This window comes from Erpetoichthys calabaricus, chromosome 5 (genome assembly GCF_900747795.2).
Source record: "Erpetoichthys calabaricus chromosome 5, fErpCal1.3, whole genome shotgun sequence".
NCBI classification, from domain to species: Eukaryota; Metazoa; Chordata; class Cladistia; order Polypteriformes; family Polypteridae; genus Erpetoichthys; species Erpetoichthys calabaricus.
In genome coordinates, this window is record NC_041398.2 from 88,888,560 (window position 1) to 88,908,293 (window position 19,734).

Consider the following 19,734-nt stretch of genomic DNA (forward strand, 5'->3'; position numbering starts at 1 on the left):
TAGGGTTAGTATTAGCAGAGTAACATGCAAATTGCAGACATTTCTTTTTATGAGGAAATTAGGCCTCTGTTACTTATCTGTTCTTCTTACTGTTTAATGCAAGACATCAAAACTCTCAGCCTCTGTATGTATTCAGTGACTTGACTGAAAATTGGTTTAAGTAAGGTGTAAGAAAATTAATAAATCTGGCATGTAACGCACATACTGGTGCTTTTTATTTTTGTAATTTGCACAAAAGTACATTTCTGTGATATAAAACTGCAACTTTATTGCATGGGGCAAGCACTTGCTATGTATGGACACATGTTTGAATATCAAAAGTTATAATGAAAGGGAGCTTTCTGATGAGTGTTTCATTTGTATTAGCAGTGTGAAAATGAATTTACCAAACGCTGCCAGTATTTCATTCACAGCATACAGTAATTTTAATGTGAGCTTGGCTTAAAATGTCCACCCTTTGTAGTGTAGAATGTACAAGTAAGGTAATGTGTAAATTTGGGAGTTGAAAATGTCATCACCTGTATAGTCCTTAACCATGCTGCTGCTTATTGACATTTTAAAATAAAACTGGGAGTATTTTTAAAGTGTAGTTCTCAATACAGTGTTTCAAAATTGAACAGGCAACAGTTTTATTGCTATTATTGGTAGTGCTACTGTATGATTTAGATCGTCATCCCTTATGTCTGCTCGTATGCTTGTGGGTTACAGCCTGAGTTGCACTCCTTGTGTGTTTGGCCATTTTGTGCTCTCCATTCTCAGCTGCTGGATTCATCTCCTTAGAAGATGCAGTTCAGAGCAAACTGGTTGTTTCTTTAAAAAAAACACACACATTAGACTTAGAGCTGTAAGGGTTAACTCAGAGCCATGAACTTGTGCATGTAGCAGTTGCATGGAGAGTATGTGAAAAGTGCTTTTATTGCTGCTCTAAACAGCAGTTTGTTGGTTGATTATTTGCACGTGAGCTTCATGTCAGACTGCACATCCTTTATATCAATTAACCTTGTCTTATTGTATTGTTTGTGTGTTCTTTTTTTTTAAGTTCAGTATTTTGGCTTTGATTTGTAGTCCTGCTTAAGAGTGAACAGGAATGAACTAGCATTCTGCTCATAGTTTGTTTTGGCATTGCATAAGGTGCTTCTGGGATAAGCTCTAGGTCCTGGATGAAACAGATTCAGAGTTCAGAAGGGGATGGATGGATGGATGGATGGACTAAATTGTGGATAAGGTTTAGTTTTGTACAATAACAAAAGTATTGATTTTGATTAGTCTTTTCAAAGCACTCTTGTTTTAGAGTGGCCCTGTTATGATGTCTATTTAAGTAGGTATATTGCCAAATCAGTGTCTTAATTCTTTCATAATGATTTTGTCAGTTGAAAAGCAATGTGATACCTATAATCATGCAGCATGACAATGACTCTGATAAGAAGTGACCAGCAGTAATTCTCTTCCCCAAATGAATGATTGTATTTTTAGGACTGGACATGCAATTTAGACTTTTTTTTTTGCCCAAAGGAGTTTGCACATTGATAAATACCACTGTGTCTTTAAATTCAGTGGTTCACTTTACTTGTATTCAAACATCACAAAAATAGCTGAAATTAAAAAGAAATATGCTTAATTTAGTTTCATTCCTTTGATATGTGCAAAATGTTTTTATAATGTATTGTATATGGTACGTTTTATTTTTATTTCTTAATATTCACACATTGACATACACATACTTTATTTTGATAAATTGTGCAGTGCTTTATCCATAGCTTGAAGTCTAGTAGGAGTCGTACCTAGAACATGACATGCACGTGTAATGTCTATACAAGGCAGATTGTGTCACTTACTGACTTTGTTTTGAATCTTCCTTAATAAGCTTCACTTGTTTGCGTCTGTAGTTTGTGTCATGCTATGTAGAAAACAATCCGTTGAAGGGTTGATCCAAAGGTCAGGTTAATTAAGGTTTTGGTGGATAAAATCAACAGTCATTGGCCTATTAGGAATTAGCCTTGGGACATAACATATAAAAGAGTGATGTACTGATTTAATTGTTTCGGACAAACATATTCTTAATACCTTATTCTGTTGTTTGTGTCAGAAACCTTTTCACTCTAGCTGAAGAAATTTGGGACATGCCACAGTACCCCTGCTGTGGATGTAATAATAACTGTTTTCTGGCACAAATCATGAAGTACACTTCAATACAACAGACAACATCACCTTGCATTATTTAAGAGTACTGGAGAAAGTAAAAATAAAATATCCTTGCAGATTACTAATCTATTCCTTTTACTTCCATATTTTCTTTGTTAATAATAATGTAAATAAGAACCAAACATAAGACCTTCAGTAATCAAATAATATTTAAAACATTAGATTAATTAACTGGACATGCTTCCTACTTCCCCACACAACTCAAACCTGATAAAATTCCACTGAATCAGTTAGTAAGCAGAGACCCCTATCATGTTAATGAAGGCAATGTTCAAGTAATTGAAAAAAATGTATCAATGTAAGAATCAAACAAGAGAGAGTATAAAGGTTTGGGACACTGAATGGTGATCCCCATATAATTGAAGGTTGTTGCAAAAAAATGAAATGAGCCTACAAAGTGTCGAGGTTGTCTTTCCAGATGCGAGTCCCATTTCAGACTGAGGAAAGAAGGAGGTAAAAATGGTTATAAAGCAGCAGAGGTGGAAGGGGCAGGTTCAGGTGTCCGGAAACTGGAATTGATGTTAGTGATTGTGCCAACTCTCGACTCGGGGTGGAATTACTGTTCAACTAGCCCTGAAGTTGTCTCCGAAACACACATGTGTGACATACAGTAGATTAGCAGCAATTAGGAAAATTTTCAAAACGGGCAAAATGCTTGGAGTCGTAACGCTTCATGTAATTGTAGCAAAACTTAAACATTATAGATATTACAAGAGGTTTTGTTGGTTTTTGTTATTTCACACTTTGTATTATATTATGTTATAATATATTATATCACACTTTGTGTTATATTATACTTCTAATTAGAGTTTCATGCCTGAAATTCAGGACCCCAACTGGATTAGCAGTAGATTATTTTTTTCCATTTTTTTTCCTCCAGGTTCCACTAATACTATAGTAATGTAGAAATACAACATGCTTATGTGCAAAGGTTATGATAATAGAAAAAGTAAAAAATAATAAAACTGAATAACTTTCATTTGTATAGTTAGTATAATCATGCAAGGCTTTTTTGGGGCAAACTAATTGAAGTTTGCCCACTGATTTTCGTGATTATTTATGAAAAATTACTTCTAAAATTTTATGTGAGACAATACACTGATCATTTATCTCTGTTTGTGACTACCACATTATCAGAAAGAACTAAAGGCACCATTTTATGGATTGCATACTATACCATTATCACTGTGAGAATTTATTTCTCCATACAGTTTTATGTAAGTGTTTAAAACAAAAACCTTTTCTCAAATTTCTCCTAATGTATTATTTGTTTTTATGTGACATATTATGTTTTTATTGACAATATTGAAATTATACGTTATCTTAAACTGCTCTGTCCCTGTTACGTTTCTCATAAATGTTTAATGCATTCTGAGACTGCTTCCATCCAAAGATTACCTGCAAAGGCCTTTCTCATCATCCATCCTTTTACTGAGTCCACCTAATCCAATTTCAGATATTTTTTCTGTCCTTGCGGCCCTAAGTGCGAGTCATGAGCCAAGCCTGGATGGGGCATCAATCCATCACAGGACATACCCACACACATATCTAATTTAGGGTTGGTAGTTTGCCGTATTCATGCATCTTTGCTTAAACTTTTTTCCAGGTATTAGAGATTTCTTCCTCCCACTTCAGAAACACCAGAACTCCTCATAGACAGTGACTGTACAGGGATTTAAGTCCATCCTCTGGAGCTGTGAGGCAGCTGTGATAACCACAGCAATACTACTTTATTATAGCTTCTACTGTAGGCTTGTTTATTTTATAGGAAATTGTTATTGTGTTACATATTCATCTACTATGAACTGGGCATATATTGTCATTAATTATTTTCTTTATATGATTGATTAATTTGCTTTAGTGTGACACTGTCATAATTCTGTTTTATATCAATTTTTATGACTTGTGTTTCTTGATTACTATAACTTATTGAAATGACAGAGTCACACTTTTATTCATTTCATGTTCAATTTAGTACTATACACCTCATTGTAATACTTTACTGCTGAGTATTACTCTAGAGCAGTAGTTTTAAAAGTATGGTCAGTAAGCATGCATGGTCAGAAATGTGACAGACATCATATCTCGGCAAACTTACATTTTAAATTTTAAGATGCATTTGTTTATTATGAACTCGCATGGTTTTAAATGTTAAACAATCGATCACATTCGCATACAATCTTTATTAATCAAACCCTTGGTTTGTCGTAGCGTGAGCATCATGTGGTCACACCATCTAATTTACCACTACAGCTTCATCTTTTTTTTTTATTTTGGTGTTTGATATTCATGTTGCACTCTGCTTATGTCATACTGAAGTATTGTAAATAAGCACTAAGAGAAAAGCAAAGATATCAAACAAGTTTGCCAGTCCAGGACATTCTATATGTGTTAATATTTGTTGCTTTGTTAATATCAGCATCTTCTACAACCTCCAAACCCCTATTTGAACTTTCCTGCTGTTATGGCTACAGAATGCCATTTAAACAACGTATAAAAGTGGTCTGTCTGGCTTTGTAACTGATGCTACCTATTTGTTCTCCTACTCTGGTCCTATTCACTTGTAGCAGTGGCACTCCTGTCTGTCTCTCCCTCTCTCTAGTCATGGCATCTACCATTAAATCTCCTGAGACATCACCATAGGGCGCCCAACCACTGTAATAAATCCTTCCAGTGAGCTAGTGCAGTGCAGCTGTAGGCGCACAATCCATGCCAGCTCAACATTTATCAGTCTTTCTGCCACTACATCTTTTTTTTAACTTTATATTTTGCGTTAATCTGCTGTAGCTTTGTCACAGTAAAAGGTATTTTAGTGGTGTCAACTCCAGTCTTAAGATACATTTTTCACTGCTGCAGTGGCATTTCGTCTGTCAGTCCACTTACCCTGCTGTGGTTTGTGTTTTGATTTATTATGTTTTGATAACTGTACATTACTTCTGCAAGTACAGTTTTGGATAATGGAATTACAAAATCTAACTTGCCAAGTTCATATAATTTAACAATATTGTAGCAAGTGAAATGAGGAGTAGTTTTGACAACCCAGGGAAAAGAAAATTGTGAAGCCGTCTATCAGTGGGGCATGTTTATGGTTTGCATAATCGTCATTGCTGGCCCAACCTCTGACACACCTAAATGACTTTCTGTGCTGTATTGTAAGAGCTATAGTGAAAGACTACTAAAAATAGAACACTCTGTCTGACTGCTGTAACAACTTATGCTTCTGTTCCACTCCTCTCCACTCTGCTCCTGATCACTTTTAACAATCATTTCCTTCCTCGCTTTCTCTCAAATCTTCTTTAAATCTGCAAATCGTCTGAACTAGTCTGCTCCATTGTTCCTGCCATTATACTGTTCTCAAGGCCAAGGGACTTGTTAATGATCAGTGACTGAGATTTTGGGACTCTTACATGCAAATTCAGAAATGTTTATTTTGAATGGTAATATTTTTATATAAATAATAGTAGTGAAATAAATGTGTGCTAAGTATAACATGAAATTTATAGATAAGTGTCTCCCATATATGGTCTGTTTTATCTTTGACTTTGGTAAAGAGGTCTCTGATCAAAAATACTTGGAGAGTCTCTGCTGTAGAACTTTTAAACATATGCAAAGCTATAAAAGCAATGCAAACAAAGATGGTGTGTTAATATTATACATGGTTTATTTATATTTTTCAAGATTTCATTGAGTAATGACTTGCATTTACAAATGGCAAACATCCATTTCAATAAAACACCAAAATTAACTTTAGTTTACAAGTTAAAAAAAAGAATCATGATAAAGAAGATGGCAGAGTATCTCATCTACGTACTGTATGTAAGGTTAAGTTCTGGGTTTTTTTTTTGTGTGTTGGCAAAAATGATCATAATAAGTCTTCATATTTCACCATACAGTACTTCATCTTCAACATTTACTCCATATTAGTCATTCCAAAGGCTGTAATTAAAATCTGAGTGTTAAGCCTAATGCAGAAAACTCTTTCTGTGTGTATTCACAATTTTGATTAGCATTTACAGTAACAAAAATGGTTATCATTTTCATAGCTGTTCCCTGTTGTTTCACTTGCTCTGCAGAAATTGTAACATTTTTAACATTGTTAATTTACTTGAAATTTAGACTTGAAGTTCAATGTAAAATGTTTTTTACCGATTCTTCTTTGGTGGTCCACTTGAAGATTATGAGCTGTCTCTTTTTTGCCATCACATGTTATTCATAAATGGTTTAGTTTATGACATCATATTATGTTTCAATATTATGTCAGTTTGTGCCATCATGCTTTATTACTTCAAGCCTATATTGTATGCTTGGTAATCAGCTTTAGAATATATATAATCGACAAATGATTAGCATTCTCTACAAAGAATTGTAGATAGATATTCTATCCGTCTACTGTGACTGTACTCCTTAACCTAACTATAAAAAGAAAAAAGACAGATGCAGCTTTTTGTGATTAGCCTTTTTTATCAGTGGTCATTTACATCTTACATGACATTGCTTATCTGATTACTACTTTTGCTATATTTCCTGAATTTATTTGATTAGACATATCATTCAATGTTCTAATGAATATTTGTAGAAAGTACAAAAGAGCAAGGCAGTACATGAAACTGTTGGTGTTTCAGCTTAAATTAATGCTTTAATCTTTATTCCCAAACAAACACATTTTTTTCTGAAGATCATGTATATTTGGAACTATTACACGATAACCAGTTTAATCTTTATTGGAGGTGTGAAGACCCTAAATTTGGACTTTGTAATTTCTTAGCTTCAGTTATGTGACTAGGACAATCTTCAGTTTTGAAGTAAATGTTTTAAATCCTTTTTAATAATAACAATCTTATATTTTTCCATATGAGCTGGAAACTGAACTAAGGTTATACCCAACATTGACTGGCAGAGTGTATAACATGTGCCTTATTATTATTATGTTTTATCTTTAAGCCAATGATGACATCAACAAAAATGCAATAAAGTTATTTTGAAAGTATATTTCTAGGCTTGTACTTACTTCTATATTATTAAATTATTCCTCCAGTGTTTATTATTATTTAAGAAGATGGGAGCATCATGCACGTATTTCCAATTTAATTTATAGAAGATGAATCTGGAAAGAGCTTATGTGTGAGTGCATCTGTATGTTTACAGTTTGCACGTTCTCCCATGTTTGCGTAGGCTTTTCTCTGGGATATGTGCTAGGTGAGACCATGTTTCCAAATTGATCTCAAATCAATGAGTGGGACCCTAGCTGGTCTGACAGCTCATTCAGGATTGGATCATACCTATAAAGCAATGTTGCCAGGATAGGCTCTAGCTCCTTTGACCCGTATTTGAATTATAAGAATTTTATGTTATTACAGAACAAGGCAGCCAGTTATTGCCAGGTATAAGCATTTTATCAGAAACCAACTTTAAGTGTATCTTGTACAGTGGACTAACTAATCTTTGGAATTAGTTAGGTAAGAATTAAATATATGCCAATCAATATAGTGTCTTTGAGGATGAGCACTGTACCAATTATAATAGTTATAAAGATTATATAGTATAGAGGTAGATTAGATCAAGTGACATATACAGGATCACATATTCTCCAGAAGCTAGATTTGAATCTGACAATTCCTGCTACAGCTGCTTAAACACAAAGTTATTCGAGCTAATACTGGTCTATTGGACTACTATAGAAAATATGTAGTGGAATAATGAGACTTTGTAAAAAATAAAATGTGGTATTATATCACCTCATTTGTTTTTAGTTTTACCCCTGTTGTCTTAAGGACTTATCACCATGAGCCTTTGTCATTTTCTTGTAGTGTCACAGAAAAAGAAGACTCAAGGTTATATCCCTATGCTTGAAAAAAAGGATTGCACATTCTGGTTTTCAGTTCAGTTATGTAATTTGTGCATTTTGAGGGTAGATTTTCTCCAAAGATGATCACCCAGCGCTGAAATAACAGAAAATAGACGTCCATGCCAAGCATTCTATGGTAGTCAATCACCAATCTCAGGTTCTATTTATGAGTAACAGATAGTGGGTGTATTTTGCTCTTCTTTTGAGTAGGCTTAGCAACTGCATCATTATGTAAATAGAGTACTCATACCCACCTACAACACTATTACACATCTATGACTTTTTTTCTATTCTTTGTTGTTTGTTTTCACATTTGAGTGAGCCTAGAGATATTCACACGATAAATGACAGAAATAGTCCAGTAGCTTATAGTTTCTGGGATTCAAGTGCTTATGCATTTGTTCATATACAGTACAATGAGTCACATCCCATTAACAAACATAATTTGCTCTGTGTGCCGTTAAAAACAGTCAGAACTCCCACAGCTCAACGTTTTGAATGAAATGTTGGATAGGAAAATGACACACAGCATGGTGGAGCTTACATAAATAAATAAATAAATACAAAGAAAACAAATGGGAAAAATTGAAACACATTTAAAGGATTTTTCAAGAAAATGATATCCTATTAAAAAATCTGTTGTGTAGTAATAAGAAGGATATATGACAATGGGTGCCTATTAGTTATGTATTTTACATAAAAACATGAAATTAGTAGATGGCCATAACAGAGGCTTGATATTTGAGTAACATTTATTGGAGCATTTTCTGATATACAGGTGACAGTGTTTTTCACTTAGGTGCAAATTAACAAAAGACGGTGCAAGCAACTGCTTCAGATGCAATGAATGAATTTTGCACAACTAGCAAGCGTAAAATACTCTCTTCTCCTTGGCTGAGCTCTGCCCTGACCTTGGCAGTGAGCACCTCTTTTTTTCCATTTAACTTAGTTCTCCCAAGAGTTCCTATACTTACTCAGTGCTTTACTGTTAAAAAAAAAAAGAACTTCCCTTCGCAGTGGATCATTGGAGCTCTCCTGACATATAGCTGTGTTTCCCAGTAGCCTGATTACCGGATAGAAACCTAAGATGTAGTGAAGGCTGTTTTTTGTGTGAAGTACAGACAGTTCATATTAGTCCCGTCACCTTGCCTGATGAGAGTCTCGATTTCGAGGCTCATTTAAGGACTTTCTGCAATCACATTCCTCCTTAGTTCTAGCCTTGCTGAAAGCAAAATGCCATTCAAAAAACATTATTTGCATGTTTACCACAGTAGTCGATTCCTTTTGTTATTCTTTTAAGAGTAACATTTGATTAGTCAATCAATTATTCATTGTTTTAATATACTTTAAAGCTTTTAGTAAAAAAAAAAAAAATCACAGAAAACATTGCAACACAATGTTAAAAATTATACAGTGAAACAATCATTTTAACAAAAATGTCTTTGGATATTTCTAGATACTGCACTTTTTCAAAATGATAAGCCTTAAAAAGATATTCGTTTATTATTGTGCATACTTCCACTATGCAACCATGTCAAACCTAGTAAAAAAAAAAACAGATGCAAAACAAAGTGTAAATGTAGATGTAGAGTAAATATGCAGTATATAGAAAATGTGTGTGCATACTGCGAGTGTGTATACATACTTTGTATATACTGTATGTGTCTGTATATATATATGTATATATATATATATATATATACACATAATTTTGGGTGGTTTTAAGTACCACAGTCTGAAAAATGTTATTGCATAAGCAAATGACAATAATTTCAGTTAGATAGAGAACAGTTCCACGAGCATGCTGTATCTACTGTATTTATTTATACCATGTATACATTGCCATTTTTACAGCATTTATTTTTTTTTTAAAGATTTTAAGCAAAATAAACATTTTTATATTGGAGCAGCCTGAAATGCAATTTTGAGTTTTTCTGTCTCTAAAAATTCACAGCTCATGAAATTGTTACCTTTATCCTCCTGAGAATAATATGGTGGCTATTTACTTACAATTGATTATTCTTAAGATATTTTTTTCCAGTGCTATTGCAGCCTGGCTCCATGAATTCTAGCAAAGGCATAAGCCTTGTATTATATTAAGGATATCACATGAATGACAAATGTAACCTCTGTGCTTTTAAATCAGCACCGGACAATCTTTTAGCATCTTTCTCCCTCTGAAATACTGTAAATATGTTGTAGCCAAACCTGCTAAATTACCCCAATTCAAGTTTAATCGTTTTGCCTGCTGCTTACTAATTGTGCTCCATTAGAATAATTAATTTTTGCTAAGCAATTTCATTTGTTTAGATTTTACCTGTTAAAGTACTGCTGTGCTCATTTGAACTATTTTCACAATTATTGGTAAGCACCTCTGTCTAGAAACTAAAAGAAGGAGAGTCTGCTGAACCCTGCCTATTACATAATTTTATTTAATTTTGTTTACCTTCTCCAAAAGTGTGATATATATAGTATTTCTTATGGCATTCAAGATGATATATTGTTACTTTATTGTACATTTGCTTTTGAAACACACTTAAACTGGATAACAGTATTGTTTTAAGAAGTGTAAAATGTTGCCTGCTTAAGTGTCTCTAATCTCTTTTTTATCTTCCTACATTTGTCATGTGTAGAACTAGCTAGGAAGGGCTAAGGGCCCTCCTGTATTCAACTCGACTCTATTATTAATACAGCCTGTGATGGAGAATTTCTGTAGGTGGCAAGCACTGGTATTTTGCTGGAAGTCTGTTGTGTAGGTGGTAAACTGGAAGGGAGATAGGACAGTTCATTGTGGTGTTCCAGTATTTCATTCAACCTTTTCTAACAAACAGTCCCTGAACCTCATAAACTGCTGTCTATTGCCTTGGGTGTCCATGATCCACGAGATTGTAGAGGCATCAAAACGCATAGCCTTGAGCATTTTTCCTAGTCAGTGAGGCAGAATTGTTTTAAAGGCACTGGGAAAAATCAAAGAACATGATCCCAACTGTTGTGCTGGCTTTGTTCAAGTGGCAGTAGTGCAGTATGTACATCAGAGCATCATGCACACCTTTAGGTGCCTGGTATACAGACTGCAGAGGATCAAGATGTTGTAAAACCAGGGCTTGCAGTTGTTTCAGAACCATTCTCTTAGAGGTCTTTATGATGTATAAAGTAACAGCAAAACATCTGAAGTCCTTGATGGACCCCACAGAGCTGACTGGCACATTTTAGTACCCTGTATGTGATCTAGACCAGTCTCCTCATTTTATCACCCAAGACAGTTCAGGAAGTGGAAGGGGACTGGAGACCACAGGTGTGGTAGAGGGTAGAGATGGCATTTTGAATTCCAGAACCTCCTCAGCTTGCAAAGTGTTTAGCAGATTACTCCAGTTTTCCTCCCATATTCTAAGTAATGTGTGTGTTTATTTGGAGGTAATAAATTGTCCTGGCATGAGTGTATGTGCACATACGTGTGAGTGTACAGTGAAGTGAATGTGAGTGTACTGAGTCTGAATTGGACCTGTGTCCTATTTAGAGCTTGATTCTATGCCCCCTCTGATGCTGCCGAGCTCTGTGTGTCCCTGAGCCAGATTAAGCAGGTTTGAACATGTATGTTTGTATTTATATTTTAAGTACTATAATTACTGTGCATTGGCTGTGGTTTACACAATGAAACAAACCTCCTCAACCTCGGAATCTAGTTGTCTACACGATTTCCTTGAATAGGAAATACTCCACCTTCCATTGAGAGAAAAGTTATAATTGCAGGACGTTTTTACTAGCTGAATTAAAACTACTGTCGGATTGAACAATAGGATAAATCACAGACAAGTGTTTCAGCAAGGAAAATGTTGCCTTCAGATTGTTCTTAAAATGTCTGTTGTCAGTATTAATTGTAAAACCTTTCTTTATTGTCAAAGAAATGTTTAAATGAGGAAATGCATTTATTATGCCTGTTGACATGACCTTCATATACTATAATAATATCATGTAATAGTTGCCTTACTGCAATTTGCGCTAATATACTTTTGACTCTTAACTTGAGAATACACATAATAAAAATACAAGTCAGATTCTCAGATTTGGAGCAGATGATCTAGTGTTTTAGTTGTGGGTGAATACTGTACTGGGACAGTTTCATTGTTGAATGACAGTGATTACGGACCAGATAGCCAACAAACACACATGCAAAAAAGTTGCAGTGGAGCTAAGGGCTATGAAGGCATAAGCCATATAACCAGTTCTGAAATGTGACGGAGACTGATTCTGAGAACAGGGTGATAATGCCATACTCCCAAACCGAAACTGAAATAGAACTGAAAGTTATTGCTTATGACCACTAATTATTTAACTGCTGCTTATAACCACCCACATTGAAAGCTCACAGTTTACACTTGAATGCTGCTGACATATTCTGGATATCTGTGTGAACTAGTTTTCATTGTTAACATTTTATGTTGTGGGATAGTTTACATTGCTATGTTAATAGCTTAAGGGTGAATGAAGAGCAAACTTGTAGGCTTTTATATGCAAATCACATGTGTTATATCAAAAACTGAAAATATTTGTAATAAATATATTGTTCATGTAATATCAAGGATGCATTGTGGACTTTAATGATAGTTAAATGTTTAGACCATTTATCCAAGAGAATTTTGCATAATATGGGAATCAACTGTAGATTGGGTGTCAGGCCACTGCAGAGCACAATCACTATACTCCCACAGTAACTCATCCTGGGCTAATTTACACCTGCTAGGTACCATATGCACACACACACACACACACACACACGCACACACACAGATTTTTTTAGTAAATGTAGGAGGAAACCCGGAGTACCCAAATAAAAACCCACATGTAAATGAGACAAAAATGCAAAATCCATACAGGATGTGACCAGGCAAGAATCTAATATAAGACTGCAGCTGTGAGAATGCAGCACTAAACACTATAGCATCACGTCACATGAAGTGTTCTCTCAAGCATGTTGCAATATTGTTCCATTTGCTAGAATTACTGTTTATCATCTCTAGTTCCTATACAGTAATAATAACAAATGCGCACATACATACATTTGAATTGATTTTTATGGACATGTTTTTACAGTTACACTTATTTACTAGTGAGGCTACAGCAATTATATCTTTTTTATTTAGGATTTAAAAGAGTATTTCAAATTTGTTGTTTAAATATTTATAGATTAATTCCTAAATAAACACCCCCCCCCCACACCACCACCACTCCCCTCCACCCAAGTATCACTCTGTCCGGCTACAAAAATACTTCCAAGTTCCTTCTTTCCCTCTTGAATGTTTTTCCTTCCTTCCACACCTTATAACAAACATTATTAGTTTTTAGTAAAATCAAAAAATAATTCTGTCAATAACTGCTCTGATATGTTCTGTAATATATTTCTGTCAAATCTTTGCCATTAGATTAGATAAGGGAGAAGTCATTTTTTTTTATTTGGTAGCAGCAGTCTCAGAATGTTACTCATTATCATCTTTAGAAGCTACTGTATACATTTTGAATAACTGGTAAAAAAAAAAAAAATCTTTTAATTTTTACAGTGGATTTTAGAAATTATGAGCTGAGATACTTTGTTTCTTAAAGCAAGCTGACTACCAGAGGCCTGGTTGAATTAATCCATTACAAGTGTAAGAATGTCATGTCGTGTAAAAGTGTTTGTTGTTCAGAATGTTTGGCCTCATGCAAAGTATCACAGAGTGGGGAAGAAAAACTACTAATCATGGCTTGCTTTACAGCATAACAAGCAGTGCTCATTAATGTGAACATAGTTAAATAAACGTTAAACAAAATAACAACACTAATCCACAGCATTCCCTTGTGAATCTACTAGTTAGTAGAAGTGCTCTCTATAATTCCCCTTTGTTCTTCTTTAATCATCAGGAGGAAAGGCGTGTTGTGTATGTGGGTAGACTAAGGTCTGACATAACCCGGACAGAGCTGAAGCATCGCTTTGAAGTTTTTGGTGAAATCGAAGAGTGCACCGTAAACATGAGAGATGATGGGTAAGTGTAACTAAATTCATTAGTCTTATGGTAAACAGCATTTCTTCACAGTTACTGCTGTCTCAACCTGCATTTATTGATATGTTTTGTACAGTGGAAAAAATATATGACTAATATTGCCCATGTGTTCAACTGGGTTTTGTTGCCAAAGACTTGAATTAAGACCTCTAATAATAACAGTAATAATAATTCTTTACATTTATAAAATGCTTTTCCCACCACTCTGTGCCTGTAGTAGACACACATAGTTAGCAGGTCCTACAAGATCTGTTCTCAGTTACAAAAAAATAGTGGTTTGCCATAAAAGATGCTAAAAAAATATCTCAGCAATCAAAATAATTTTCAGTTTAGCTATTGATGTACTCTTCACCTCATCTCTACATCATGCAACACTGAAATGCATGTTACTTTTATAGAACATTTTCTGTAGGTAATAATAATGACATTCAATTATACATACAGTATTATGTAGTATGTATTTAGCCTCAGCATTCCACAGGTTGAGTCATTAATCATTTTTCCCTGGAAAGCTTACTAAGGTATAGGACATGAAACCATACTACGGAAATCCTTCTGTCTTCTGTCTTGTAGTGTTATAAAAAATATTACTATTTTGGTGTAGTAAATAGCACAGATCCTTCACTGTCTCTGAGTCCGGAGTTCAGAATCTGCCTTGGTCACTGCCTGTGTGAGATGTACACATTATTCCTGTGATTGCTGAATGTTTTAATAAGAATTTTTCTTCTGCTTCATGAAAACGTGCAGGTTAGATTAACTGCCATTTTTAAATGGTCCAAGTATAAACAGAGATGCTCTGTGAGGTATCTAGGTTTGGTTCTTGTGTTGTAGCCAATGTTGCCTGGATTGGCTTCATAATCCCGAGTTAAAGAGAAAATGAATTATTGAATCAGCTAGACCAGTGGTCGGCAAACTCATTAGTCAAAAGAGCCAAAGATCAGCAGTACAACGATTAAGATTTCTTTTGAGAGCCAAATTTCTTTTCAAGAACCATGTTTTTAGGAGTCGGTTTAAACTAGCTACTAACATTAAATAAAACCAGATATCATAATAATAATAATCTTATTTATTGACAAAAAAATATTTTTTACATTAAAATAAAAATATGACAAAACACGCATTTAATGTGAACAATGACCTTGCATTTCCTTGGAAAGTTTGGATAAGTCAGGCTTGTATGTCGTTGTTTTTAATTTCAAGCAGGATTCCAGGTTCTCATCAATAGATAGATAGATAGATAGATAGATAATAAGACGATTTCTCAATGTACTTTTGATAAGGTTCATGCTTGAAAAAGATTGTTCACATGAATATGTAGAGCCAAAGAGTGAAAGAACAGCAAATGCTAGTTTTTTTAACTGATCATATGAGTCAGGAATACTATTCCAGGTGTTGAAAATTATCATGTCTTCCTTCTCCAGGTCTTTCAAAGCAGACCACTTGTGCTGTGAACTAAAATCACATTTATTTTTCTCCAATTTTTCCAGATCAGCATTAAGGCGTTCAAATTTCGAGCTCCATAATTCTTTGTTTTTTAACTCCAGTAATTGCATTTCAAAAGCGCCAATGTCAATATTAAAAAGAGAAAAATTCAATTCTGTTACATCAGCACTGAGAGGTTTTTTAACAAAGGCTAATGTAGCCATGCTATTTCTGAATTCCTGAAACCTCCGTAGAAAAGCTTCCCTCATATTTAAAATTGCTGTTTTGAAATAGTAAATGTCAATTACCGAGTTATTTTCTTGGCGATGTTTCAGCAGGCTTGGAAAATGAATTAATGTTTCTCTTTCAAAATCTTGAGCAAAAAGGGATAATTTGTTTTTGAATGAAATGACTTCTTCCAACATCGAAAAAATTGTGTTTCCTTTCTCCTGTAGTTTACGATTAAGATTATTTAGATGAGACGTAACGTCTACTATGAAATAAAATTTTTGGATCCATTGATCGTCCGTTAGTTCAGGATAGTCAACACCCTTCTCAAAGAGAAATGCCTTAATTTCTAATAATAAGGAAGCGAAACGTTTTAAAACGTTTCCTCTTGAAAGCCAACGTACCTTATTATGCAGCAGAAGATCTGCGTATTCACTCTCCATTTCAACTAAAAATTCTTTAAATTGGCGATGATAAAGAGCTTTAGCTACAATTGTGTTGACAATCTTGATCACCAATTCCATAACATTGCAAATTTCTTCTGGAAATGTCTGAGCACAAAGCGCTTCTTGATGAATGATGCAATGGTAAACAAGTATCTCGTGATTAATTTTTTCCGTCAAAATAGAAACAAAACCTTTTCTCACTCTGGTCATACTTTTTGCCCCATCTGTTGAAATTGAAACAATTTTATCGAGTGGAATATGATGTTTCTCCATGCATTCAATGACAGCATTTGCAATATCCTCGCCACGTGTTTGACCTTTCAGTGGCAATAGTCCTAAAAGTTCTTCTTTAGGACCCGTAGACGAAATAAATCGAACAAAAAGTGAAACTTGTGCTGTGTCATTTATGTCACAAGACTCGTCAACAGCTATTGATAAAGCTGAAACCAATTTAAGATCTTCGATTTGCTGATTGGTTATATTCGAAGACATTTTGACTGTCCTATCTTTTACTGTTTTAGCAGACAGTGGTAACTCTTTAATTTTATTAAGAATTTCTGCCTTGTTCTTAAAATCCCGGAATAGCTCTTCGGATGCATTTATAAAACAACTTTTAATGTACTCACCGTCTGTGTATGGTTTGCCTCTCTTAGCAATCTCTTGACTAACAATAAAGCTTGCAATATTAACATTGTTGGAAGATTGCACCCAATAATTAAATACAGAACTTGATTTTTGTTGACTCTTCTGAAGTTCCTCAACAGCTTTCTTCCTCGCATCACCGGCGGGATATTTACTGCCAAATGATGCGTGTTTAGTTGTAAAGTGTCTCTCCAAATTTGATTTCTTGTTATGCGCCAATTTTTCTTGACAAATAAGGCAGGTCGGAAGGCCATTTGAGTTTTGTATAAACGTGAACAATTCCGTCCATTCAACTTTAAATTCACGGTTTTTGTCTTCCGTTTTTCTTTGCTTCTTCTTTGTAGCCATGTCAAATGGGTGACACCTAAAAACATGTTTTGTTTTATAACAATAAAAGCAGCAACACAAAGTTAGAACAACTTATTAAATTGATGCCAAAAATACCTGTGAGATCTGCAGCTGGTTGAAAGATACAAGTAGCTTAATGCGCTTAAGGTACTCTCGTCGCTCGCGTGAGACTTTTCGGTACGCCAGGCACTGACCACTGTACACACTTACTGACAAGCTGTGACTGGCTCACTCTCGCTCAACTCGTGCGTTAGTCGCGTGTGCTTCCTCCGCGCCGCATACCCCGCGCCCGCTTGCGTTACGTCAACCCGACTGACACCCCGCTCGCCCGCACGTAGTTGAAATCAATTCGTGGCAGAGCCGCACTCAAGTGGCTAAAGAGCCGCATACGGCTCGCGAGCCGCGGTTTGCCGACCACTGAGCTAGACAAAGCAATGACTACATTTATCATTTCTCAACCCACATCATCAAATTCAGGTTCACAGTGCTGGTAACTTTCCCAGCATCATCAGGTGCATTCCAGGAACCAGCACTAGATGAGAATACCGAGTGAGAAAATGGTGCTTTAAACAAACTTCTCCTTTGAGCTCTTGTAATGTTAGGTAGAATGTAGAGGATGCACATGTTTGTATCTGGCAGCAACTCCTCATCAGAGTAAATCTGAATTTTAAATAGCACTCTTTCAAAGGGAACACTATCATAGAGCATGTTTATGATAAGACATCATTTTACTTATTTTACAATCAAGTTAACTTTCTTGGTTTAACTATAAGAATACACTTGTCCATTTCCTAATAGTAGATAAAGGTAATCTCATTTGGCAACTAACATACAAAATTATACTTTCTCGTGATGTGTTCAATGACAAACATACACTAAAGAGTATTTTCGAGAAGAAATAAATGTATCTGTAGTTATGTTGTTTGTACCAAAACATGGGCAAATGATTAGAACAAATGTTGGAAGTAATGAAAAGTATATTAAATCAGGAACATATTGAGTGTGAGCTTAACACATCACGTCCAGATAAAAAGAGATCTGCGTCACCCTTTCAAGGAAAGATTGCTGCTAATTATTCTGAGAAGGTTTGCAAAGCCATTTTGAAACCGTGTGAAGTCTATTATTTCACATTAAGAGAGTTAATCTGTAAATCTGGCAGTCTATCCAGGATTGGCCATCTGTCTAAATTTTGAACAAAGATTTGACCCTCTGATGCCCCTGAGGTTTCTTGGAACTCCAGGGTTACTTGCATGGTTCTGAAGGTCACACATACACTGGTAAATGTTAAACTCCATCAGTCCACTATTAGGGAGGGAGTCAGCAAAGATGGATTTCATGTATGGGAAGTGTGCTGTACTCTGCCTCACCATTGCAAAGAACTTGGGCTCTAGAGGTTGCTGCATACTCTCCACTGAGCAGTGAAAAACAAGGCAACTGTCCCAAAGAAGAACTCCTTTAGGCCAAGATACTATTAAGGCTGTGAGTGAGTGACATCACTTAGATATTATCACACAATGTCAGAGGCTACCACACTTGAGAATTGTTACAGTACAAGAGCCATGAGGAAACCTCTTTCTAATGGAAGAAAATTGCTGAATATCTTCAAGCACACAGAGAACTGGAATAAAACAAAAGGATGTCTAAACAGTGTGTTCTGCAGTTATTTAAAATGTTCTGATTTAGCCAGACATTACATTGAAAACCTCTCACCAGCACTAAGGCCTGCTAGCTGTGGGGAAAGATGATTATTTGGGCCAACCTGGCTCCTTCAGAATATGGACACCTGGCTGAGAGTACCATGAATTCCACCCTATACTGGAGGGAAATGTAAAACCACTTCCTCAACAGTTAAACTAAACTGTAAGTCAGATGATACAACTGAACAGTGGTTTGAAGTGTGAAGGAAAATCTTACACAGAATAGATAAAAAAAAGACTTGTGCATAATTTACAAGAATGCCCTTCCCCATAATGTAGATAAAGCAGTTTTACAAGGTGCAGTAGTCCAGAATTCTCCCAAGGTAATGTTTTCAACTGATCAAATGTTTTATTCTGTTCAATTTCTGCATCTTACCTTTCCTTTCATTTACTACCCACTGGATCCTTTCAAAAACTAGTACCAATCCTATATTCTAAGAGGTTTCTCTTACTGTATGTGATAATCAAGGTACCATGTGATCTATTTATGCAAATAAACTCTTTTATTATCATAAAAGTGTGTGATATATAGAAACAAACTATATAAAATAAGTTTGACTTGATTGTATGGAATGATTTTTTTTTCTTTGTTGCATAGCTAGGCTTGACTTAATTGTATGGAAAGTTGTTTTCCTCCAGTAAGATTTATATATATATATATATTCACAGCGCATCACTTTTTCCACATTTTGTTATGTTACAGCCTTATTCCAAAATGGATTCAATTAAATTTTTTCCTCAGAATTCTACACACAACACCCCATTATGACAACGTGAAAAAAGTTTACTTGAGGTTTTTGCAAATTTATTAAAAATAAAAAAATCGAGAAAGCACATGTACATAAGTATTCACAGCCTTTGCCGTGAAG

At 35.0% G+C, this 19,734-nt stretch overlaps 1 protein-coding gene across 6 annotated transcripts in view; it reads left to right on the plus strand.

Annotated features, from left to right (window-relative positions):
- ppargc1a (peroxisome proliferator-activated receptor gamma, coactivator 1 alpha) overlaps positions 1–19,734 on the plus strand; it is a 1,156,878-nt gene that overhangs the window by 1,122,810 nt on the left and 14,334 nt on the right. For all 6 annotated transcript variants that reach the window (XM_051927770.1, XM_051927769.1, XM_051927771.1 and 3 more), the window contains one exon: positions 13,943–14,064. In XM_051927770.1, coding sequence (XP_051783730.1) covers positions 13,943–14,064 — 122 coding nt within the window. The remainder of the gene's footprint in view (positions 1–13,942; positions 14,065–19,734) is intronic.